The sequence below is a fragment of the Mastigoproctus giganteus genome, chromosome 11 (genome assembly GCF_048544385.1).
Source record: "Mastigoproctus giganteus isolate SK-2022 chromosome 11, ASM4854438v1, whole genome shotgun sequence".
Taxonomy (NCBI): Eukaryota; Metazoa; Arthropoda; class Arachnida; order Uropygi; family Thelyphonidae; genus Mastigoproctus; species Mastigoproctus giganteus.
The window spans coordinates 60,672,392-60,700,374 of NC_143585.1; the positions used below are offsets into that span (position 1 = coordinate 60,672,392).

Consider the following 27,983-nt stretch of genomic DNA (forward strand, 5'->3'; position numbering starts at 1 on the left):
TTGTTGTAGTCTAGTTGTTTCAGCAGTTCCACATGAATCTGATCAGGTCCACAGGCCTTGCCTGGCTTTGTTATTCGGATGGCATGTTCCACTTCAGATGTTAATATATGGAGATTGTCTTCCTGTGTTTGTTGTTGCGTTTCTGCCGGTTTTCTGTTGGTGCCGAACAGATTGTATATATAGCTCTTCCAGGTGTCGAGTTTGGCTTGTTTGCTTAGTATAGGTTGATTGTTGTCCGTATATAAGCTTGGGATAGGAGCCGGTTTGTAGATGTTTCCAGCTTCTTTAAGCTTCTTGTGCAGGTTAAAGTTGTCATTTTTCTTGATTAGGTCTTCGATTTCTGCACACTGATCTTCCATCCATTTTTCCTTCGCCTTCCGTATTTCCTGTTTGATCTTTTGTTGTATTTCTTTGTATTTTTCCCGGTTGTTGTTGCTTTTGAATGTTCTCTGTTCATCCATTAGGTCTAGTATGTGCTGGGTCATCCACCGTTGTTTCTTTTTCGACGCCTGATGTCCTAGCAGGGTTTCTGCTGTTTCATTGATGCACTGTTTGAGTGAACGCCCTAACGCTTGCACGTCTGTTGTTACTGCTTCGATCGATCTGATTGTAGTATTGAGATGAAGCTGTACTTGTCGCCTGTTGGTGTTGTTCTTCAGTTTCTCCAGGTCGATTCTTTTTGTTGTGCTTGTGCGTTTGACTGCTCGTAATTTGAGACGTAGTGTTGCTATTACTGGGTTATGGTCTGATGATATGTCAGCTCCAGGGTAGGTTTTTGCCTTGAGGACACTTGACTTATATCTGATGTTGATTAAGATGTAGTCAATTTGGTTCCTGACGATATTGCTGTCAGAGTCTTGTGGTGAGGTCCAGGTGTATAGTCGTCGAGGTGGTAGTTTAAACCAAGTGTTGGCAATGCTAAATTTTTCTTCTTGGCAGAACTGGACGAGTCTGTCGCCTCGTTCATTCCGTGTCCCCAAGCCATGTTCTCCGACAATGTTTTGTAGCTTTCCTTGACCGATTTTGGCATTAAAGTCACCGAGGATGACCGTAATGTCATGCTTCTTCAGCGACTTTAAAGTGTTGCTTAGCTTGTTGTAGAACAGTTCAATTTCTTGATCGTCTTTGTCCGCTGTTGGTGCATAGACCTGGAGCACATTCAGGTTGATCTTGTTGCCTGCTAACTGTAGTAGTGCGATTCGTTCCGATATTGGGGTGAAACTGGTGACTTTGTTGGCCAGTTGTTTATGGACAACGAAAGCGACGCTGTAAGTCTGCTTGGTGTTCTCTTCTCCTCCGGAACAGAAGATGTGGTGGTCGTTTGATATAAACTTCTTTGTTCCAGGCCATTTGGTTTCACTTAGCCCAAGTATGTTGATGTTAATGCGTTCCATTTCTTGTAAAGCATTGGCTAGTTTTCCTGGTTGTAGTAGGCTTCTAACATTCCATGTAGCTAGTTTCAGAAAATTCTTCGACGCAAGCTCAGAGATTCTTAGCACCCCTGTCCCATCCAAGGGATGCCGAAACTCGGGGCCGTGGTTTATTTTGCTTGCTATCATTGAAGTTTTCAAGGGAAGGATAATCCCAGTAGTTTCCCGTTGCTTTCTTGGATCACAATTTAGTTGAAAAGGTCGTGTGTGGACCTTTTGAAACGGATTTCGTCTGATGTCTCCACTGAAACCTTTCCGCCATGGGAGGCCCTTCTGGGAGCATATAGCTCCCGACGGTATAGCTTTCAGTTTCTTTAACGTACGCAAACTCTCTCGCCACATTAAGGCACCGTTTCTAGAGAGAGTGAAAGTAGACAAATATCACTTATTGTTCAATCTTAATTGGCAAGAAATAGGGTAGCATCTCTGCTATTCCCTATATGATAGTGAATAAGGGGATAGCCATGATTTACCTTATGGTTGGTTTTCACTATGACAATCAACAAATGTTAGAAGCATATACTATATGGTCTTTGTGTAAATCAGAATAAGCCAATCTTTGGGCATGGTTAGCTGTACACAGCTCTGTCTTGATCTAGAACTACTGCAATCATCAAAATACAAATTACATATGCCAAAGATCTTGCAGAGGCATATGATTCACAATATTGAGCAAAAAGAAGTTTTCAGAAATATATCCCTAGGGTAAGAAATAGGTTAATACATACTTCTGCTTTTTCAATTAACCATTTAATTTTTATTATTATTTCATTAACCTGTACCAAATACAAAATTTTGGGGCTAACATCTACCATATACAGGGGTTCTTAACCTGGTATTCACAAGCACTGCAGTGCTCTTCAGAAGGTATATTTGCTCACTGCCATCTCTTAAATATTTTCTTGCAAGCAAGGTGTCTTCCAATCATGGGACTTATCTCCTTTTGCACTGCTGAAAAGTTGGCTGCCAGATGTACAATTGTAAACAACTTAAGTCATTCTAATATTTTTCTCTAATTCTATTCAATTTATTTATTTATTTTTTTTTAAAATTAAGTTACACAGGTGAAGTACATGTTCTTACGGAGTTTAAACCGTCTTATCTTTCATCATTTATATGTTATATATAGTTCAATACACAAATCACTGTTGTAGTCCCTAACCCCTATATAAAATGGACCCACTTGCAGCATTGCCATATTGCTTCCTTTATTTAGCTGAAATTTTTGAAGCTAAAACTCTACTTATGTGGTAAAAAATCTGAATATATATATATATATATCCCAGAAAAAAAAAAAGAGAGATCATTTATTTCATCTGGATATTTGGCAACACTGCAGGGTGGCACAAAAACACAAGAGTTTTCAATATCTCCAGTCTGTTATTAAACCCTGGGTGACTCGCAGTGTTCTGGCATGTTTACTGCAGACTTTTAAGCATTGAATGTTTAAAATTTCGTCGAGGCTTTCACTGTGTAGAAAATGTTCTAAAATATAATGGCATATAGGCAATAATTAAAAAAAAAAAAAAAACTGTATGCATTATATCACCAATCTCCAAAAAACCAGTGCAAATCAAAGATGATTGCTAAAGAACTTGACATGGAAACTACAAAGATCGGTTGTGTGTTTGGGCTACGAGGAGCAGCTTGTAGCTTGTGGATGTAATTTGTAATTGCGGGTTAAGAGAATTATCCTGCATTGTGCAAATATTTTGAATCAGAAGTTAAATATTCTGGATTGTTAAATCGACTTTTAAATCTGGAATTTCTTAACCATTTAGCACTAATGATTGACATCCTGCAGGAGCTCTCTTATATTTCAGAAGCTTTACAGATTCACTATGGTAAAAGCAGATAAATTAATTATTCAAACTATCAATTCTATTGCTAATTTGAAAAATTCTGAAGGAAATTATGAAGCTAAAATTGAGAGCATGTTGAAGTGGAAAGAATTTGAAGGAATCAAAATCGAAAGTAAGAACAGTAAAATTACCTCGTGACAAGTTATTAAATGCATTGTTTTATCCTTAAAGGATAAATTCTTAATGCAGCAGAGTGATTTTAAATTAAATAAAGAAAATAATGTACAATTGAAAGAAATTTTAAACATATGCTACAGGAAATTGTGGAATATGAAAACTTTCGTCTCGGTGGCAAGATGGTGAAAACCAAATAAGAAATTTGTTTTCTGATAAAATATGAAATAAAAATTAATGATTTTAGAAATTTTGTCGAAGACAGTTTATCTTTAAAATTGAGTGAAATTCCTTTTTCAATTAAGAAAGCCAGAAAAATCTTTGAAACCATTGTGGTTAGCAGTGCTGAAGCTGAGTGAACTTTCAGCGTAATGAATATCGTATGAATGAATAATGTTGACAATTAAACACATTGCAAATTATGATGACCATACATCTAAATGGAAAACCATTGCTTTAATTTGATCCGGATCGTTAGGTCAACCATTCCTCCGTAATAATAGCTCAGCTATTGAGCAAAGAAGATCAAAAAGAATATTAATAAAGAAGTAAACTGCATGTGGCAATTTTTAGAATAAAATTTTCTTGAATATTTGTGCAGTAATTTTTTTCATGCAATCTGTGATTTTGTGTACCTTTTCTAGAACAGTTTGTTTTTTTATGTAATATTTGTTTTTATATTCTAGAATGTTTTGTGATAATTTGTTATTTGTAATATGTGAAATATTTTTGTTATTTTTTATTTGCAATATTAAAATTTTATCATGAAAAAAAATGTATCAATTATATTTCCCTAGTTGTAAAAAAAATAATAAAAAAGTTGCGCATCTGCCGAGCACCCAAGGTAGATGGTTTTATGTGAAACATCCTTCGTGTTTCTTTTAGATATTTTGATTTGTATATATTGATTACGAAATAAAAGAGCTTTTGTATTGTAAATATTTTATTGATCATTCACAAATTTCCATAATTTCTGGAAGACAAGATACAATGGATTTATGATAACTAAAGTAAGAGATGTATACTTGCTACTGCAATGTATCTAAATGTATCTAATTAAACAATGGAATGTTAGGTGCCCCGAAGTAGCTGTGTATGCGAAATAAGAAATTGTTGACAAATCTTTGTATTGTTGCAGTCATATACAAATACTTGCAATCATACTTACTGCAGGAACTATGATTGCAAGTATTTGTATAAATCTTAGAACTCAAGATATCGTACTGGTACTGGTCATGAAAAATGTGTCATGCGCTCTAATCATACTACTAGTGAGTGCTCCACACAGACTGGGAAGCACCTCTGGCAGATGCCATGGATGATGTCATTCTGTGACCGATCAGATTTACTCGATAAGTACCCCCCCCCCCCCAAGATGCTTCACATAAAAAAGTCGGCAAAAGTGCAAGCCCATTGTTAAAATATTCACAGCTCACCACTGGATTTACTGGATGATTGTTTTCTACAGCAGCATGTTCAAGAGGCAACAAGAGGGAGTAACACTCTTGATCTGATTATTGGCAGTGAATTATTAATGTATTAAGAATCTGCAGATAAAGGAACCGCTTTGGTGGCAGTAATCACAGTGTACTGATCTGGGATTTACTTAAAGATGTAACTACCATCAGAGGGAAAGGAAAGGGTTTCTGCTTTCATAAAGGTGACTACAATGGTCTCAGACAGTTTTTAAATTCTATACAGCGGGACCAACTGATGATGCTACCAACAGCAAATTCTAAATGGGAAGCATTCAAGGAATTAATCTTGGAAGCTATTAGGCTTTTCATACCAACTATGAAATACTGTTCAAGGTTTAGGCCTAAATGGATGTCAGATGAACTAATGAGACTCATGGTAGAGAAGAAAAATGCATGGGATGCACATAAAGTATCAGGTGATGTAAAAGCTTATGGTAGATATAAGCTAGTCTGTAATCAAAGGAGATTAGGCAGAAAAAGCCAGACTACAAGAAATCTTTGGCAAAGGATGCAAAGAAAAACAGCAAAGATTTCTTTACTTATGTAAACTCTAGAAGGAAGGGGATGAATCAGACTGGTCCATTTGATATCAATGGTTTAACTGTTGATGATCCTGCTCAAGTAACTGACAAACTGAATGGGTATTTTGCATCTACATTCACACATGAGGAATTATTTAGGGAGGGGAATGACAAAAGTTTATCAAACTCTAACAAGGAGCTAAAGGATTTTGTTTTAACTGAGAGCAAAGTGGAGAGGAAATTAAAAGATAAGAAAGACACCTGGGGTCAATGGGATCTATCCAATTATGTTATAAAGGAGGCAGCAAAGGAAGTAAGCAAACCCTTAGCCATAATTATGAAAGCATCCTTGGATTCAGGGCAGGTTCTCGTGGACTGGAGATGTGCAAATGTATCCCCTATGCAAAAAGGCAGTTCAAAGGGTGACATGAATAATTGCAGACCTGTTAGTTTAACTTCTATAGCCAGGTGGGCAGGAGCAGCAGTGCGTAACACACGCTTCTTGATTAGACCGGGGTTCGAGCCCGTGACCACTAAATACGGAGGATGCGGAAAGGTCAGGGAATGACCACTGCATATCCCCAGAGCAATATGGCCTTGGTTGCTAATGCTCCTAAAAACAAATAACAAAAAAAAAAAAAAAAAATAGGTGTCAGTTTCACCCATTAATTTATGTTACATTTTTCTTCTAACCATCTGACATACATTTAGGCCAAAACTTCGAACAATATTTCTTAGTTGGTATGAAAAGCATAGCAGCTTCCAAGATAAATTCTTTGAATGCTTCCCATTTTGAATTTGCTGTTCATAACATCATCAGTTGGTCCCACCGTATAGAATTTAAATACTGTCTTAGACCTCCATAGTCGCCTTTATGAAAGCAAAAACCCTTTCCTTTATCCCTGATGGTAGTTACCTTTTTGAGTAAATCCCATTTCAGCATACTGTGATCACTGCTACCTAGTGTTTATTTTATCTGCAGATTCTTAATGCATGAAGAATCACTACTGATAACCAGATCAAGAGTATTACTTCCTCTAGTTGTCTCCCGAACATGCTGCTGTAGAAAACAATCATCCAATAAATCCACAAAAGCCTTGGTAGTGTATGAGTGACCAATCCAAAAATTCCAGTCACTATGTGGGAAATTAAAATCCCCTATTATAAGACTCTCTGATTTACTGGCCCTCTCTATTTCGCTGTACTTATTGTGATTACTGCTACCCATATGCAGCACTTTTCATTTGTCAATGTTAAACTTCAGTTGCCACCTCTCAGCCCATCTGCTGAACTTTTCCAGATCCTGTTGCTAATACTTTAGCATTACAGTTTAGATTGCAGTAGCGTACTATCCTTACTGTCATTAATAACTCTACCAACCTGCATACTGTCTGCAAACTTTGATATTAACCTGATATACCTTCATCAATATCACTGATAAACATAGAAAACAATAATGGGCCCAACATGGACCCCTGGGGGCACCACTAATAACATTAGTCCACAAACAGCAGTGTCCATTGATTACCACTCTGTCTTCTCCCACTCAACTATCCCTTTATCCATAGCAGCAATTTGTCCTTAATGCCATACTGCTTGAACTTGTATAGTAGTCTTCCATGTGCAACAGTATCAAAAGCTTTCCTAAAATCCAAGTATATGATATTAAAATTTTTTTTATCCATTTCTTTTGTGACTACATCGTAGTATCCAATCAGATTTGTCAGACAAAACTTCCCCTTAACAAACCTAAGCTGTGTCTTAATTATAACTGCAGTCTTGTCTAGATGATTCTGCATTACTTCTTTAATCACTGACTCCTTTATTTTCCCCAGAACAGAAGTTAAACTAACAGGTCTGTAATTACAAGTAACCCATGTATAACGCGGAGGTTAGGTTCCAGAAATATCACACGTTATAGAAATCGTGTTATATGAGGTTCACGTTTCATACAAAATGTAGAATTATGTTCCATAGTGTTTTTTTTAATTATAAAAACAACAATGACATTCAACAAAAACATTTTATTCATTCAATAATTCATGTAACTAACTATTTAACAAATACATAGCATAAAATTATAAAAATTAGGAATTGTACATAAATTTCATTGCACATAATGAATAAATTTCAAAATTAAAGAAATGGATATTTTAATCGTCATCACTGTCTTCAGAAAAAATATTTCTTAGATATTCTTTATTTACGAGTTGCCGGATGTTGTTATCACTTGAAATCTCTTTGACATCTTTTGTATAATTCTCCCAGGGTACTTCAGCTGGTTTTCTTATCAAAGAGTCGGTAATAAGACCTTGCTTACCACTATGCTGCAATTTTTTTATTAAGTTCATAATATGGTGCTAAACAACTGTCCAATTGTCTTTTGAATTTTTCCGAATGCTCTGTTGAGGGATCATTATCCATAAAATAACTTCCTAATTTTTGTGCCAAAATTAATCCTTCTGCTAATTTCTTTAGACTGAACTCTTTAACGGACTCAGCACAATCAGAATCTTCAGTAGAACTTTCCTCACCATTTGTATTTGGTTTGCCGTCTTCTATTAATTGAACCAATTCCTCTTCATTTAAATCTGTTTCTTCATCAATTAATTCACAAATTTCATTTTCAACCATATCGGAAAATCCCTTGCCACCACAAATGTGTGCCAGGTTTGTTATACGACTTAGTTCAGCATCCACAGGAGGTACGAAATTTTGATTAAGAATGACACCAGGCCATATTTTTTTCCAGCAACCTTTCAGTGTAGAGGGTTTTAACTCCTTTACACATAGAGAAATAATGTTTACACAATTAAATATTGAAAACTCTTTCCACACTTGAGGCAGTGACATGTTTGGATTACATTCCATTTTTTCCAAAATTAATTTGAATGTTTGATGAATATAATGTTTTAAATGTTGAAATTATTCCCTGATCAAGGGGTTGAATAACTGATGTTGTATTAGGCGGCAAATAAATTATTTTAATATTCGGATGGGTTACATTTTTTGAGTGCCCTGGCACGTTATCTAAAATTAGTAAAATTTTAAAGTCGATATTCTTTTTCTTTGTGTATCTTTCTATATCAGGCACAAAACAGTTAAAAAACCAATTTTCAAATATGCTAGCTGTAAGCCATGTCTTTTCATTGGCTCTTCAATAAACAGGGAGGGTGGACTTTTCAATCGCTTTCATAGCACGAGGATTTATAGATCAGTTAATTAACATTGGTTTTGTCATGTAATCACCTGAGGCATTACTACAAAACAGTAGAGTAATTCTGTCTTTAGAAACTTTGAATCCAGGAGTTGTTTTTTCATTTTTCGATATAAGTGCGTTTTGGCATTTTTTTCCAGTTTAACCCAAATTTGTCTGTATTGAATACCTGGTCTGCACTATATCCACCTTCTTCAATGATTTTTAAAAGTTCTTCTGGGAATTTTCGGGCAACATCTACATCTGCTGATGCTGATTCTCCTTGGAGCTGAAGATTATGCAAAGAAAATCTCTTTTTAAAATTTTCGAACCAGCCCTTACTGGCACAAAATTCTTGCTGAGAGCTTTCTTCTGAAAAATCTTGTTCAAGTTCTTTTAAATATTGATAAATTGAGGGCTTCTTTTTGTTTAATAAGGTTTCCACTCAAAGGCATTTTCTTGTGAGTACAATCTTCAATCCAAACCATTAAAGATTTCTCCATTTTTTCCATTAAAATATCGCTTAGATAGTATGAATCAGAGCTGTAATACTCAATATGTTCTACGTTGATAATAATATTAGTAAATTATAAATTATAAACTCCTCTTATTAATTTACTAATATTAAAATATCGCATACATGAGCAACGAGCTTTGCACTTATCGTTGAACCAACAATAAAACTATCTCTGATTTTCTACTCATTTTGTTTGAGTGTACGAATTGTTGATTCATTTGAATTCAAAGTCCTTGCAACAACTCCTTGTTTTTCTCCATTTTTCAACCGATCAAAAATTTTAATTTTTTCTATTTTTGAGAGAAATGAATTTTCTTTTCAATGTTGGTTTTTTTCCTTCTTTTGCAGTTTTGGAAGCCATTAATATAAAAAATAAATTTTTTATTTGCCAAGGGGGTATTCCCCAAATAAATTCACTATTTATAACTACTTGTGCAACAATTAACTCTTTATAAGGTAAAAAATTGGCACTACACGAAAAAATATGTATGTATGTACTTGCATGTTCCCCCTTATATAAATTCAGTTCTGGCAACTACACCCGTTATAAGAGCAGACACAAATTTAATGAACATAAAATTTGATTTTTAAGTCGCGTGGTAAAAGTATGTGAAAAGAGGCGATACAACAATTTGTAGATCGCGTTATATCGAAACCACAACTGTGTCATACAAGGGTAGCCACAATTTATAAACCGCGTTATATCGAAACTGCATTGTATAGGTACCGCGTTGTACGAGGGTTACCTGTATTTGTCACCTTTTGATCCACCTTTGTGAATTGAGGATACATTTGCACATCTCCAGTCCATGGGGGGCCTCCCCATGGACTGGAGTCTAGCATAAGGAGTATAGCAAGTTTTAAGTTTTAAAGAGTACAAAATACTAACAAGCATTTTCATGTAGGACCACTAGTAACATAGCTGAAAACAATGTTAAAGATGATTTTTGTATTAACATGTGCAAGGGCTGACAATAAGGCCACCAGATAATGCAGTCTGTGAGCCCCTGGACTTATTGATTGGAGACTGGAATTTTCTTTATGGGTCATATTGTAGGATAAGTCTCAGTCACCAGTTACAATTTAAAAAAGATCAAGTTCTTTCCAAGTCCTTCCTGAAATATCTGAACACAGTTTTTTCTTATTAATTTTTCGGCTGTTGTTGAGAATTTCTGGTACTATCCTGGCACAGTTTTCTTCATGTTCAAATTTTTGATCAAAATCAATCTAACAATTTCTCTATTGTTCAGTTCTGCTAAATCTAAACAGTCAATCAAGGACCACTACTAATCAAGTCACCATTTGCATTTTAATCACCTGTTGAAGAAATCAAGAAATCACCATTTTTAATATCCTCCCTTCCACCTTGAAATTTTTTACCAAAACCTGTGCTCTATAGTTCATTCCTACCCCACAAACTTGTTGCAGCAATTTGTAAATGTCCATGCAAATTTCTCCAATTTCATAAAAAATTTAATGCTGATTCTCTGTTCCAAGAATTCACTTCAACATTTTTGAAAAGAAACAAAACATTGCTTCAAAACACTACTGCCTTACAGCTACCAACAAAACAAACTGAATCCAAATGATATATATTACATATTACTCCTGATAATATATAATACCTGTATTTCAATAAGTAAACCTCACGAACACTGTCAGATGTCACACAAAAAATTTATTTGGATACAACTTACAATTAAAAAATTGCATATTCCTGCTTTATTTTTCTATTCAAGTAGAGTTAACTACTTGGGGGCTGGTCACTCACACAGTAGCAAGGCTTTTGTGGATTTATTGGATGATTGTTTTCTACATCAGCATGTTCGGGAGGCAACTAGAGGGAGTAATACTCTTGATTTGATTATCAGTAGTGATTCTTCATGCATTAAGAATCTGCAGATAAATGAACCACTTGGTGGCAGTGATCACAGTGTGCTGAAGTGGGAGTTACTCAAAGAGGTAACTACCATTAGGGGTAAAGGGAAGGGGTATTGCTTTCGTAAAGGCGACTACAATGGACTGAGACAGTATTTAAATTCTATACAGTGGGATCAACTGATGATATTGCCAACAGCAAATTCAAAATGGGAAGCATTCAAAGAACTTATCGTGGAAGCTACTAGGCTTTACATACCAACTAAGAAATATTGTTCAAGGTTTAGGCCTAAATGGTTGTCAGATGAACTAATGAGGCATATGGCAGAGAAGAAAAATGCATGGGATACATACAAATTAACACGTGACACGGACGCCTATGATAGATACAAGTTGATCTGTAACCAAGTTACAAAGGAGGTTAGGCAGGCGAAGGCAGATTACGAGAGATCCTTGGCAAGGGATGCGAAGAAAAACAGCAAAGAGTTCTTTACTTATGTAAACTCTAGAAGGAAGGGGATGAATCAGATTGGTCCACTTGAGATCGATGGGTCAACTGTTGATGACCCTGCTCGGGTAGCTAACAAACTAAATGAATATTTTGCATCGACATTCACACATGAGGAGTTATTCAGCGAGGGGAATGCCAGAGGTGTATTCAACTCTAGCAGTAAGCTAGAGAATCTTGTAATAACTGAGAGCAAAGTGGAGGAGAAATTGTTGAAGATAAACACAAGAAAGGCACCTGGGGTGGATGGGATCTATCCAGTTATATTAAAGGAGGCAGCAAAGGAGGTAAGCAAACCCTTAGCCATAATTATGAGCGCTTCCTTGGACTCAGGGGAGGTACCCATTGACTGGAGATGTGCAAATGTGACCCCAATTCACAAAGGGGGATCAAAGGCTGACACAAGTAATTATAGACCTGTGAGTTTAACTTCCGTTCCCGGAAAATTAATGGAGGCACTGGTGAAAGAAGCACTGCAGGATCATCTAGACAAGACTTCAGTTATAGCTAGGACACAGCATGGTTTTGTTAAGGGGAAGTCTTGCCTGACCAATTTGATTGGATACTATGATGCAGTCACAAAAGAACTGGATGCAGGGAATAACTTTGATATTATATACTTGGATCTTAGAAAGGCTTTTGATACTGTTGCACATGGAAGACTGCTGCACAAATTGGAGCAGTGTGGCATTGGAGGCAAGTTGCTGCTATGGATAAAGGGGTGGTTGAGGGGGAGAAGACAGAGAGTGGTAATCAATGGACACTGCTCATCGTGGACTAATGTTATTAGTGGAGTCCCTCAGGGTTCAGTATTGGGGCCTTTATTGTTTTCTGTATTTATAAATGATATTGATGATGGTATATCAGGCTTAATGTCCAAGTTTGCAGACGATACGAAGGTTGGCAGGGTTGTCAAGGACACTACTGACACTATGCTGCTGCAACAGGATTTGGAAAGGTTGAGCAGATGGGCGTCGAGGTGGCAAATGAAGTTTAACATTGACAAATGTAAAGTACTACATATGGGAAACAGCAACCCCAGAGCAACGTATCAACTCTGTGGTACTACACTGACAGTGGTAGAGAATGAAAGGGACCTGGGGGTGGTGGTGCAGGCAGATATGAAGTTCTCTGAGCAGTGCAGACGAGCTGCAAGAGTAGCTCATGGTGTATTGTCAATGATATATAGGAATTTTTCTAGCAGGGATAAGGAGGTGATTATTCCCTTGTATAAGGCAATGGTCAGGCCACACCTAGAGTACTGTATACAGGTCTGGAGGCCTCATTTCAAGAAGGATGTAGAGCTGCTGGAACGAGTACAGAGAAGGGCAACAAGATTAGTGAATGGAACAAAGGGGTGCTCTTACGAAGAAAGGCTTAAGTTTTGCAAATTACAGTGTCTGGAAACTAGGCACCAGCGGGGTGATCTGATAGAGGTGTACAAAGCCTTGAATGGTTTGAGCATGCTCAATGCTGATGGGATTCTTCCTCTAGCTCAGAAAAATCACCTGAGAGGGCATAAATTCAAATTGAGGAAAGACAGATGTAGGATAGATGTGCGGAAATTTGCCTTTAGCCAGCGGGTGGTTGGTGGGTGGAACAGACTTCCATCCCTTGTCGTGGAAGTTGATAGCCTAAATAAGTTTAAGGCTCAGCTGGACAGGTATTTCGAACGAACAGAGGGGTGAAGTGGGAGTGGTTATTTTTATTTATTTATGTTACTTTTTTTTTTTTTTTTTTTTTTTTTTTGGCTGATGCTGCATAAGCTTGCTTTCTTGCATCAAATGCCTCTACTAATGCTAATGCTAATGCTAATGCTAACTAACACTGAAGAGCTAACCTCTACTGTCTTATGTTATTTATAACTTTTGTTGCAAAAGTGAACTAGAAAAAATGAATATAAAGTTACGTTCAACATAACACATTCTCTTTCTGGTTCAATATCTCATTTCTCCACCCATTTTCTAAATACTTCAGAAGCCACTGTTTGAGAAATGACTTTATAGGTTAAATAAATTTAAGGAGGAACTCCCCATGTCATAGATGAGATGACTTTAAGTATATTCAGCTTTTTCATACAGACAGTTCGTGTTTGTAGTATGTGTTTCTGGAATGTCAGTTTAGTGTCAAGAGTTATGCCCAAGAATTGGATATTGCTGGTAATTGGTATCGGTTGTTTTCCCAGTGATAATTCAGGTTTTGGATGTAGTTGGCGTTTTTTACAAAAGTGAATGGCTGCAGTTTTGGTTCCTGATAGACGATAACCATTACGTGAAGTCCATGACACTATTTTGTTTATTGCAAGCTGCAAATGTCGTTCAATGGAACGCATATTCTGTGAATGGCAAGATATCGCAAGATCATCAGCATAAAGATAGATTTCTACATTACCCAAGATGTTCTGCGCTAAATTGTTTATCCTAAGAGCAAAGAGGGTAGCGCTGAGTACCGATCCCTGTGGTACACCTTCTCTTTGGATAAGAGCTTGCAAAACAGCATTACGATAACTCACTTGAAAAGTTCTATTTTTAAGGTAACTCTCTATGATCATTGGGAGTCGACCTCAGTCCTATAGCATATAGGTCTTGCAGAATACCATAGCGCCAGATGGTATCTAAGGCTTTTTCAATATCCAGGTACACCATGACAAGATGTTCTTTCCGAATAAAGGCGTTCCGTATGTTACACTCAGCTTTCACCATAAGGTCTAATGTGGATCGGTTTTTGCGAAAGCCGTATTGATTACTACTGATGACCGAGTGGGATTCTATGTACCATACAAGTCTATTGTGTACCATCTTTTCCAATGTCTTGCCCAAGCAGCTGGTAAGGGATATCGGTCTATAGTTGCATGGATTCGTCTGATCTTTCCCAGGTTTGGGAAAAGCTAGCAATGTTGAATGATACCATGAGCGAGGATAATAGCTTTCGGAGAAGACCCGATTCAGAAAAAGCAATAGGAAATTTAGAGCCTTTTTGTCTAGGTGTTGTAACATGAGGTAATAAAGACCATCAAGTCCTGATGCCCCATTTCTCGATTTGTTTAGAGCAACCTGTAGCTCCAACATTGTAAAGGGTTGATTATATGGGAGCACTATTCTTGTGCTGAAATTTAATTTGCTTTGCTCAGTCCTTCTTTTAAGTTGCTGAAAAGATGGTTCATATGCAGCTGTATCTGAGATATTGGCAAAGTTTTCTGCTAGAGCATTAGCTATTTCAACTGGAGATGATAAATCTTGTCCATTCCATCTCAGTATTGGAGAGGATGCTGGAAGAAATCTACCATTTAGTTTTTTTTATTTTATTCCAGATTATTCTGCTGTTTGTGTTCTTCGTTATAGTAGAGGCAAACTGGATCCAAGAATCTTTTTTTGCCTTTTTCCTCACGAATCGCGCTTTTGCTTTCAGTTTTTTGAAATTTATAAGGTTCTCGGTAGTTGGGTGTTTACGAAACAGGTTCCATGCCCTGTTTTTCTCTTTTTTTGCAAGTTGGCACGCTTCACTCCACCAAATATTGGCATGTTTAAACGAACCAGTATGGATTTTTGGTATGGCCTTGGTTGCGGCATTCAGAATCTGAGATGTGATGTGCTGTGTGGCATCATCAATGGATTGGAAATTGATAATTTCATCACTGAATGAGATACTGAGAGCAAATAACTTCCAATCGGCCTTGGAAAATTTCCATTTTAAGCGGGAATTATTTACCTGAGGGATTCTAGTTATTTGGAATTCACAAATTATTGGAAAATGGTCACTGTTTAGCGGATTGTCCAGAATTGTCCAGCGGATGAGTGGATACAATGTTGGAGAGCAGATTGTCAAGTCTATAGCTGTAGTTGTTCTAGTGGAGAAATGGATGTAAGTATCAGCACCAGTATTCAACAGTGTTAGATTGTGTTTGTCAAGCAGAGATTCCAGAACTTTACCTCGTCTGTCTGTATGTGGGGAGCCCCAGATCGGGTGGTGTGCATTAAAATCTCCAAATAAACAAAATGGAGGAGGGATCTGTAGCAGAAGTACTTCTAGGTCATTATAAGTATATTCTTTGTTTGGTGATAGGTAGATTGAAACTACTGTTAACATGATTCCTAAGGAGACACGCACTGCTACTGCTTCTAAGGAAGTTTGCAGTGGAATGTGTTTAGTAGGGACTCTTGAGTTTACTAGAATGGCCACACCTCCATGCACGGTGGTATTATTATTTCTATTATGCTGATATATAGTATAGTTCTTGATTTTTGGAATTACTTGCGGAGGTAAATTAGTTTCTTATATTCAAATCTTAGATTCAAACATATGCTTACCGGACTATACAGTTGGATTAGGTCATGGATACCATCGATATTACTACGTAGACCTCTACAGTTCGACTGTATGATGTGATCCATTATTTGATTTTGGTGGTTGTGTTTGATTCAGTCTGTTTTTTAGGTCCAGTCTGTTTTTGTCTCTCAAATTTTATTCTTTCTTTTTTTTGAAAAGATAGGACGCGCTGTGTCCATGTCATCATCTGCGTACAGATCTAAGATTGGCTCATCCGGGCTAATGTTTTCTTTAGAATCCATATTTGTTGCATTTTGCTGACTTTTCTACCTTGGGACTGCTGTTTTAGTTTTTATAGTTTCTGAGGAAGACTGCAAAGCAGTTGGCAGTACTGTAATTGGTGTGTTATTGGCACTATCATTCACATGCTGTTCCATGGTAGATTGCTGTGATTTTGAGAGTATTTCTCTAGCCCAGTCTGCAATAGACATGGATGGGGGAACTGACACGTCAGTTTGAGTGGCTGCTGACTGATATTTCTTTGTTGCTGCTGCGTAGGTGTGTTTAATTGTAGTAAGCATAATCTGCTTCTTTGCTTCTTGGTAAGTGACTTTCCGCTCTACTTTATATTTTTGGATCTTTTTTCCTGTTTTCCACAGTTCACAAGACTTTGAGTAGGCAGGGTGTTGGCCTTGACAGTTTGAACAATGTGGTGTTTCCGCATCACATTCCGTTTGTGCGTGGGATTTTGAACCACAGTCTGGGCACACTGCATCCCCTCGACAGACGGTCCGAGAGTGTCAAAACTTTTGTCACTTATAACATCTGATGGGATTAGGAATGTAGGGTCTTATACGGCAATCGAGATAGCCGACTTTAACACTCGATGGTAAATTTGGTGTGCCAAACGTAAGGATGATGTTCCGCGTTGGAACCAACTGGCCATCTTTTTTGATCATAATGCGCTTAGCATGTGTGACTTTTTGTTCTTTTAATTCTTGGACTAATTCATCTTCTGTGACATTAATCAAATCCCACTCAGTGATGACCCCTTTGGAGGCATTTAGTGTCGCATGTGGGGTAACTTTCACGGGAATACCACCAAAGGCTGAGAGGTTCAGCAGGGTCTCTGATTGCTGACGACTCACACTTTCAATTAGTAAATCACCTGATCTAAGTCTTTTCACCATTTTAGGTGAACCTGCTGTGTTTTCCAAACATTTCTGTATCAGAAACGGGGAGAGTGTACTCGTGCATTTGTTTGACAAGGAGTGGAAGATAAGGAAAGATGGACATTCCTTTTGCTCTGTGTCAGTCCTCAGTCTTTTCGACTGTGATGTGTCATGGTCATTATCATTTGATTTAGGACATGAGCGCCGAGGCTCAATTGGAGGGAAATTGTCAAATTCCATGTTGGCTCCTTTTCGCCCCGGGAGAGTGGCTTTCTTCTCCCAGGTTACCGGCCCCGCCACGTGGAGGCAGGAGCAGTGCCACCAGTGACCAAGCGGTTGTAAAGTTTAGTAGCTTGTTAGTAATTAATATATATACTCTGAAAAATGAAAGGTAGTTTTCCTTTCTTGGTTCTTACTTTAACGCTTGAAGCACAGAACTACTTTAGCTAAACAAAAGAGAAAACGACACTAGAAATAAAATTAAACTTTGTCGCTTAGAAATAGCACACTATATATCTCAGAGGAAATCGCTTGTCACTATCGCTTGGCACTCGGGGCCAGTATCTGATATGTTTGTTATTTGGTTTTTAGGAGCATTAGCAACTAAGGCCATATTGCTCCGGGATATGCGGTGGTTATTCCCTGAATGACCTTTCCGCATCCTCCGTATTTGGTGGTGACGGGCTCGAACCCCGGTCTAATCAAGAAGCGTGTGTTACGCACTGCTGCTCCTTCCCACCTGGCTACGGAGGCGCCCCCAGTATCTGATATACAGCAGATGAAAAATTATGACTTTTTATTTCACCTTGAGCTTAATAAATAGAAAAAAGTCACAGGGGTAACTATAGGCAGGGTGGGGAACTGTTTTTATGCTTAACTCGTGTAATGTTTCCTCAACAAACGAGGGTGTATGCACTCATCACTGTTATTATGCAGTGGCCATCCAGCCATTTTCAAATCTGGTCTTTTCTGGCCTGCTTTCTGAATAAATTTCTTTAGACCCAATTGTAATATTGTCCAAATGCAGTGCAATTCTTTTCCAGAGTATTAGTGTAAATAATGTTTTTCATACTGAAAAATTAATGCGATGATCATATGTTTGCTAGGTTGCGAAAGAAGGAATCATAGCATGCCTCATTCTTTGGTTTGTTTGTTTGTTATTTGGTTTTTAGGAGCATTAGCAACTAAGGCCATATTGCTCCGGGGATATGCGGTGGTTGTTCCCTGACCTTTCCGCATCCTCCGTATTTGGTGGTCACGGGCTCGAACCCCGGTCTAATCAAGAAGCGTGTGCTATGCACTGCTGCTCCTGGCTACGGAGGCACCCTTCGTTCTTTGGAGTATATATGCTATGTTTCCGCTGTGAACTTTGTTGCTTCAATTCAGAATCACAGTGGTGGATCCAGGAGTCATCTCCAATGACTGTTCTGTTCAAAAAATAGTTTTTCAGATGTCAATTTTAACCTTCCTTTGTTCAGGAGTAAAGAGTTGAGGGATCCAACTCTTTATGGATATTTTACTCCTGAACAAAGGAGTGAAGAGTTGGATCCCTCAACTCTACTGCTTTGTATCCTCTTTCAAAATTCATGCAAATTTAACTAATACCAATGGCTTATGCAAATTTTCTGACTACAATTCATCTTTCTTCAAGGATAACACCAGATGATGACAAATATTCATATCAGTTATTAATGCTGATGAACATCTTAGGATAGGGTCATATTCTGTGCTGGTTCATCCATCTTTGATTGAAGCATCAATGCTTATGCCATCTGAATACAGTGGATCTGTGTGCAGCAAAGGCATTTTGGAAAATTTCTAAATATTTCTGTTAGTGTTTTGTTCAGTACACAGAATTTTATGTTGGCTTGCTGTTGGTTCATCATTTTTCTTAGTTAATATGTTATCCTTGTTCAAGCTTGGTGTCAGTTTCAAAAATTATTGCAGACCTGTAGAGACAAAGAATAGGTTTAAATGTATAGAGTTTTCATTAATACTCATTCCACATTTTGTGTAGCAAATTTAGTCTCAATCTTGTTTTGATCAACTCATGACAATATTTTTAAAAATGAACATAGTACTGTAAAAGTGGTCTATTTGACTCAAAATTATAAGCTTACATTTGCAGACATTTATAAATATTTATCAGCAATTTTTTTTGAACAATAATATAAGCACTACAAAACTAAATTATTTAAACCAAACATATCACAACAGTGAAGTTATTTAAAAAATCACAAATAAAGTATTGAATATTATCGTTTGTTCTTTTTTTTGATTTTTGCACACTGGCTACTTAGGCCAATAATATGGCCTAACTTATCAATGGTACTCCAGTTCAAGCAGTGTACTATGTCCATATAAGTATTTGTTTATAGGATGATTTGAGAATTAAAAAAAAAAAATAATAAGACTTAGAATGACTCAAGGGGCGGGGTGAATCAACTGCATGGACTTTGAAAGCAGAAAATAATGAAGGGGAATTTTAATCTTGGCTGATTAAATCAAATCAAAGGATGAAAGCTTATTACACACGTATAAATCATGTGCTGGCTACATTTCTGACAAATTTGAAGGTTCTTGGTGAAACAACTGTTCCATGGTAAATAGGCACCACAATATTATATATTTTTTGGATTAAAATAAATTTTGATACTAAAGTGTTTGAAATTTTGATACAATTTAATAAACAAAATTATAATAAAATGTTTTAAACAACAATTACAAAAAAAAATAATGAAATTAAATTTTTTGATAAAGTTTGAATTTCTCACATGCAAAGGAAGCTGACATTTATGTTTTTTTTTTTTTAGATAATGCAATACCCATATTCACAGATATTTTACTCTTTTTAAACAGAATATTAAATTATTTTTAGTGTTGATATGTAGTATGCTTATGGAATCGAAATGAATGTTTCAAAAAAAATACTCATTCACTTCACAAACAGCTAAAGTCCAGTCATATTTCCAATTTTAAAACAAGTTTAATAAAAGCACATATGTTATCTTGATTTTTCATACCACACTTACCTGTATGAATCCAGTAATTAATCCACTGTGGTTTATTATGATAGATTTCAGATTGAGCTATTTCATTTTCATGATGAGGATACACTAAATCAATTCCTCCACTGTGGATATCCACTGAATGTCCAAAACAGTGACTAGAAACATCATCATTATTTTTTTTTTTTAAAACTTTATTCATCAAAAGCTATTCCAATAAAACAGAATAAAACTAAAATTTCTTAGATAAGTCTGAAATCTATTGCATGGGAGTGATTTTTGCTCTAACTCTCATTAAACAATTCACAAAAAAAAAAATAAAAATAATAAATAAAAAAAAAATTAAAAGATTCAACTTCAAAATTCCTTGAGAGATCAAGTTCACCCCCAGAATTGTACGATTAGGAAAAAAAAAAAAAATCAATAAGAAATCTCTATGGTGATGGCCTAATAATTTTCTAAAGATGGAAGTCTGCAATATACAAAACTGCCACTTAAGTTATGAAATAAATAAATATTTGTTTCATGATTAAGATATTTTACTTTTATAGTACATACAGTTGTACTGTCAACATTTTTTTTTTTTTGAATAAGTAGTCAATTCATAAATGTCATGAGAGTCCCCACCTCCAAGCTTAACTTCTACAACTATGACTATAATTGTGGGAGTTGAGCTTGGAAAAAAAAATATATAGTATAATTGTTAAAAAAAAAAAAAAAAAAAAGAAAAAAATCAGTGAGTTGACACATCACTGGCTTGGTGTATGTAAATTCAGCATGGTCACTTTGGTTATGAAATAAAAAAAAAAAAAAAAAAAGAAAATTTACTGCTACTACAAAAATGTTTTTGTCCTAAATTGGTTAAATTATTCATAATTGATGCCACCAACTCTGACCAATTATAACTTTATAAACATAAATAAAATTAAATTACAAATAAAATAAATAAATAAAATACATAAAATTGACTGTAAAATATAATATAATTTAAAATAAAATAAAATACATTCAAAGCTTTAAACCCGTACTACTGTAAAACTGAAGCTTTCGGCAGCATCTGCTGCCTTTCTCAACATAAGTAGTGCTGCATCAACAATTCATTATAAAGTACTAAGCCTTCCCAGCAGACCCAGGGCATACTATGGTGCCTGCGCATGCTCCGTTTCCTGTATATCAGCACCAGAAGTGGCTGTACGACCTTAAAATGCTCATCCCTATCCAGGATAGGCAGAGAAGAAAAATGCATGGGATACACATAAATTAATGGGTGACATGGAAGCCTATGATAGATATAAGCTGGTCTGTAACCAAGTCACAAAGGAGATTAGGCAGGTAAAGGCAGATTATGAGAAATCCTTGAAAAAGGATGCAAAGAAAAACAGAAAAGAGTTCTTTACCTATGTAAACTCTAGAAGTAAAGGGATGAATCAGATTGGTCCACTGGATATTGATGGTTCAACAGTTGAGAATCCTGCTCAGATGGCTAACAAACTAAACGAGTATTATGCATCTACATTCACACATGAGGAATTATTCAGGAAGGAGAATGCCAGAGGTGAAGTAAACTCTGGCAGTGAGCTAGATGATTTTGTAATAACTGAGAGGAAAGTGGAGGAGAAACTGTTGAGGATAAACATAAAAAAGGCACTCGGGGTGGATGGGATCTATCCAGTTATATTAAAGGAAGCAGTAAAGGAAGTAAGTAAACCCTTAGCCATAATTATTAGAGCTTCTTTGGACTCAGGGGAGGTACCCATAGACTGGACATGTGCAAATGTGACCCCAATTCACAAAGGAGGATCAAAGGCTGACACAAGTAATTATAGACCTGTGAGTTTAATTCCTGTTCCAGGAAAATTAATGGAAGCACTGGTTAAAGAAGCACTGCAGGATCATCTACACAAGACTACAGTTATAGCTTGAACACAGTATGGTTTTGTTAAGGGAAAGTCTTGCCTGACCAATTTGATTGGATACTATGATGCAGGGAATAGCTTTGATATTATATATTTGGATCTTAGAAAGGGTTTTGATACTGTTGCACAAATTGGAGCAGTGTGGCATTGGAGGCAAATTGCTGTCATGGATAAAGGGATGGTTGAGGGGAAGAAAACAGAGAGTGGTAATCAATGGACACTGCTCATCATGGACTAATGTTATTAGTGGAATTCCTCAGGGTTCAGTGTTGGGTTGTTTTCTGTATTTATAAATGATATTGATGATGGTATATCAAGCTTAATATTCACGTTTGCAGACGATACAAAGGTTGGCAGGGTTGTTAAGGACATTACTGATGCTATGCTGCTGCAACAGGATGTGGAAAGTTTGAGGAGATGGGCTGAGAGGTGGCAAATGAAGTTTAACATTGACAAATGTAAAGTACTACATATGGGAAACAGTAACCCCAGAGCAACGTATCAAACTCTGTGGTACTACACTGACAGTGGTAGAGAATGAAAAAGGAAAAGGACCTGTGGGTAATTGTGCAGGCAGATATGAAGTTCTTTGAGCAGTGGAGACAGGCTGCAAGAGTAGCTCATGGTGTCTTGTCAATGCTATACAGGAATTTTTCTGGCAGGGATAAGGAGGTGATTATTCTCTTGTATAAGGCAATGGTCAGGCCACAACTTGAGTACTGTATACAGGTCTGGAATCCTCATTTCAAGAAGGATGTAGAGCTGCTGGAACGAGTACAGAGAAAGGCAACAACATTAGTGAATGGAACAAAGGGTTGCTCTTACGAAGAAAGGCTTAAGTTTTACAAATTAGTGTCTGGAGACTAGGCAGCAGTGAGGTGATCTGATAGAGGTGTATAAAGCCTTGAATGGTTTGAGTATGCTCAGTGCCGATGAGATTCTTCCTCTTACTCAGAATAATCACCTGAGAGGGCATAAATTCAAATTGAGGAAAGACAGATGTAGGATAGATGTGCAGAAATTTGCCTTTAGCCAGCGGGTAGTTGGTTGGTGGAATAGACTTCCACCCCTTGTTGTGGAAGTTAATAGCCTAAATAAATTTAAGGCTCAGCTGGACACATATTTCAAACGAACGGAGGGGTGAAATGGGAGTGGTTTTTTTTTTTTTTTTGCTGATGCTGCATAAGCTTGCTTTCTTGCATCATATGACTCTAATAATGCTAATGGTCCCAAACATTACATTAATCGTACAACCCTTATCCCTATTCAGGCTATGATCACCCAAGGAACAAATCCTTGGGCTCTCCAGCCATTTCCGGTTCCAGAAACCCTCTACCTTTTCTGTAATTACAGCTCCTTCGGCTGTTATCCCATGCCCAGTTTCCCAGGCATGTTCCGCCACAGCCGATCCAGAGATATTAGCCAATCTAGGCACCCTGCCATGTTCCCCCAATCTATCGCATAATCTGCACTTAGTCTCACCTACATAACATTCCCCACAATCAATCCGGACACTGAATTTTGTAGACAACCCCCACTGTTGTCAACTCTCACAACAGGGTCTTTAACTGCCGCTATCACTGTGTGCAGATGCCGACCTGGAAGCTGCACACAACGTATTTGGTTGCAAAATGCCTGGATAGTAGGGAATGTACGCAGTGGAGCCAAGTACCCCCCCCCTTCTCCCTCTGAGTATCATGTCCAAAACAACCTTCAATCACATTCTGGGGGTATCCACATCTCACAAGGTCGGCTGTGACCCATTTAATTTCTTCCTCCCTATCCTCCGAGGTAGAGCAGTGTGACCAAGCCCTGCTCATTAAAGCCCTAACTACACTCTTCTTATGACCTCCAGTCTGGGCAGAACCAAAATGAGTATACTGGGCACGACACATCTCCTTCCTAAACACTCGTCTTTAATTGTCAACCCACCCTGTAAATCCGGACATCCAAAAATGGCAGTGTTCCCCCCCCACACTCGACCTCGGGGGTAAACTTTATATAGGGGGGAACCACTATTAAGCCAATTACAAGATATCGGAGGAAGTTTCTTGACGGTTACGTGAGTCGGGTTGTAAGTTACCCAGATTCTATGGTTTACCTAAAGTGCATAAGGTAGGTGCGCCGTTGAGGCTGATTGTATCGTTTGCGGGCAGCCCGACACACGCCCTTTCTAGATTTTTGGCGGGTTTGGTTTCTCCTGTTTTGGGCCGGACTAGCTGGACAGTGAAGAAGAAGAAATTTTGATATCATTTGATGTGGTGTCGTTATTCACGTGCATTCTGGTGGATGGATCTTGCTTTGGATTTGTGCACACAGCCTCAGAGGGTGATAATACCTTGAGAGATAGGATGAATTTGAGTGTACAGGACATATGTGAAGGTGTTAGCTTGTGTTTATCCGGCACCACTATGGTATTTGCAAGTGTGATGTATCAGCAGATCCGGGGTGTGGCTATGGGTTCACCTATTAGCGCAATCATTGCTAATTTAGCAATGGAAGAATTTGAGGATAGGATGTTAAACTCCTCTGGTCTGCTGCCCCTGCAGGCGTGGAAAAGGTATGTGGACGATACGTTCACTATATTACATAGGGGACGTGGCCAGAGGTTCTCAATTGGCTTAATAGTGGTTCCCTCTTTATAAAGTTTACCTCTGAGTTCTTATTTATTTTATTTGTAATTTAATTTTATTTATGTTTATAAAGTTATAATTGGTTATAGTTGGAGGCATCAATTATGGATAGATTTCCTGACCACAGAGGCCTTTTTAGTGGTTAAATTATTGTTCAAAAAGGGAAAAAAAAATAATTAACAAATGGGAAAGAAATAATAGAGACATATATATCAGCCACATTTGAAAATTTAAAAAACATTCATAATAAATGAGTGTCATTATATCATTTTATATATGCAATATTTAACACAGTATTCTTAGGTCTCTGTAGCCGAGTGGTCAGAAGCAGGAGTGCAGTGGCACATGCTCTTTGAGTGGACCAGGGTTCAAGTCCCTGACTGCTAAATACGGTCAATCTGCCAAACCGCACTGGATCAGTGTGGCAGATTATGGTCCATTTCCCTCAGCATGAATTGTTGAGGAGGCTTCCATCCTGCAGTGGGTTGACAATGGCTGCAGTTTACTTTTTTTTTACCTTTTGCATGGTTTGAATCTATCTAACCAGGAATAAACTCCCACATCTTTTAAGTTAATGGCTACTGAATGAATAAGGATGGGCTACTGAAATGGGACTAAGCTAGCCAAATTGAATCTAAATTTGCTATGAGCTCCAAAGCTTCAAACTAAATTTAAGTTACTACTCTCACAGCTACAATTTAAGTTACTACTCATAGCTACATATATAGGACTAAGGCTACAGCCTTAATCTGTACAGTTATATGCTAGAGCTCTTGCACCATAAGACTTTTGCTCTAAATTTACTTGAGTTTTTAAACTTCTGTATCATAAGTATCTCATATATTGTGAAATAGATCTCATCACTAGACTTTAACTAACAGTGCCTATTAACCAACCAATGAAGTACTAATAAGCTGTGAATTGCATAATGGAATGCATTTAAAATAAATAGTAATATACTTCTCTTTTTGAGGCACTTTTTTTTTATTTTTTTATTTTAGGTAAAAATGCACAATATCAATGCAACTCACAGTGAAGTGCCTCCACAATACCAAATTCTTGCATTTTGTATCAAACTTAGTTTGCTTATAGCTACGTACAAAACTAAGGCTACCATTCTAAGCTCTAAGGGTTGCTCTTGGTAAGAGCAACCCTTTGTTCCCCTCACCAATCTCATTGCCTTTCTTTGTACTTGTTCAGGCAGCTCTGCATCCTTCCTAAAATGAAGTAACCAAACTCTGAGTACTGCATACAAGCCTCCAGACTTGTATGCAGTACTCAAGTGTGGCCTGATCACTGCTTTATACAAAGGGATAATCACCACCTTATCCCTGCTACCAAAATTCCTGTATATCACTGAGAAGACCCCATGGGCTGCTCTGGCAGCCTGTCTACACTGCTCAGAAAACTTCATATCTGACTGCACAATTATCCCCAGGTCTTTTTCACTCTCCACTACTCTGAGTGTAGTATGTCACAGTTGGTACATTACTCTGGGATTACTGCTACCCATATGCAGTACTTCACATTTATCAATGTTAAATTTAAGTTGCCACCTCTCAGCCCATCGGCCCAACTTTTCTAGATCCTGTTTCAGTAGCATACTGTCGTTAGTGTCATTAACAACCCTGCCAACCTTTGTATCATCTGCAAACTTGGAAGCAAACTCTCCCAATTTAGCTCATATAACTTTTAGCTTGATATACCTTCATCAATATTACTGATAAATATAGAAAACAATTGGCCCAACATCAAACCCTGGGGTACTCCACTAATAACATTGGTCCATGAAGAGCAGTGTCCATTGATTATCATTCACTGTCTTCTCCCACTCAACCATCCCTTTATCCATAGCAGCAACTTGATCTTAATGCCGTACTGCTCTAATTTGTACAGCAGTTTTCCATGTGATTGTTTTCCAGTTTTCCTGAAATCCAAGTATACAATATCAAAATTATTTTTTGCATCCAGTTCCTTTGTAACCGCATCAGAGAATCCAATCAAATTGGTCTTCCCCTTAACAAACCCATGCTGTGTCTGAACTATAATTGCAGTCTTGTCTAGACGATCATGCAATGCTTCTTTAACCAGTGACTCCATTATTTTCCCCGGAACAGTAGAACAGTAGTGAAACTAACAGATCTGTAATTTCTTTTCACCTTTGATCCCCCTTCGTGAATTGGAGATATTTACACAACTCCAGTCTGTGGGAACTTCCCCTGAATTCAAGGATGCTCTCATAATTATGGCTAGGGCATTGTTTGCTACTTTTGCTGCCTCCTTTAATATAACTGGATAGATCCCATCCACTCCAGATTTTGTATTCAGCCACAAGGTTCATCAAAAGTACATTGAGAGCACTAAAATCAATATCAGTATATGAGTTTCAGAAATACTTTCAACTGTGACAGAAGAGAATGGCATCGTGTAGCACTGCCCAAGGGTAAGCGTTGGATTTAATTAGCAAAGTTCTATTTTTACTTATTTGTAAAGTTATTCGCAGAACTTCCTAGCCACACCTCATAAGTTGTTAAATTATTTTCTTTCACACACCATCACAATTTGTTATTACTACAGTCTTGTGCAAATTAATGTGAACAAAGTGAGAATTTGGTTTATTATCTTTTATCAATTTGTTAAGAGCTAGTTATAATTGTATTTTAAATTTGTTTCTTTGTGGATTTATTTTATGTCATTAGAAGTGTTTTAAACAAGTGTGTCCGAGCTATAACTGAAGTCTTGCAGGATCATTTAGACAAGACTTCAGTTATAGCTCGGACACAGCATGGTTTTGTTAAGGGGAAGTCTTGCGTGACCAATTTGATTGGATACTATGATGCAGTCACAAAGGAACTGGATGCAGGGAATAACTTTGATATTATATACTTGGATCTTAGAAAGGCTTTTGATCCTGTTGCATATGGAAGACTGCTGCACAAATTGGAGCAGTGTGGCATTGGAGGCAAATTGCTGCTGTGGATAAAGGGGTGGTTGAGGGGGAGAAGACAGAGAGTGGTAATCAATGGACACTGCTCGTCATGGACTAATGTTATTAGTGGAGTCCCTCAGGGCTCAGTGTTGGGTCCATTATTGTTTTCTGTATTTATAAATGATATTGATGATGGTATATCAAGCTTAATGTCGAAGTTTGCAGACGATACAAAGGTAGGCAGGGGTGTCAAGGACACTACTGACACTATGCTGCTGCAACAGGATCTGGAAAGGTTGAGCAGATGGGCTGAGAGGTGGCAAATGAAGTTTAACATTGACAAATGTAAAGTACTACATATGGGAAACAGCAACCCCAGAGCAACGAATCAACTCTGTGGTACTACACTGACAGTGGTAGAGAATGAAAGGGACCTGGGGGGTAGTTGTGCAGGAAGATATGAAGTTCTCTGAGCAGTGCAGACGGGCTGCAAGAGTAGCTCATATTGTATTGTCAATGATATATAGGAATTTTTCTAGCAGGGATAAGGAGGTG

General features: G+C 37.4%; 1 protein-coding gene across 1 annotated transcript in view; it reads right to left on the minus strand.

Annotated features, from left to right (window-relative positions):
* LOC150078046 (putative cysteine--tRNA ligase, mitochondrial) overlaps positions 1–27,983 on the minus strand; it is a 110,123-nt gene that overhangs the window by 50,071 nt on the left and 32,069 nt on the right. The window contains exon 7 of the mRNA XM_090384852.1: positions 19,975–20,108. Within this exon, the coding sequence (XP_090240978.1) occupies positions 19,975–20,108 (134 nt within the window). The remainder of the gene's footprint in view (positions 1–19,974; positions 20,109–27,983) is intronic.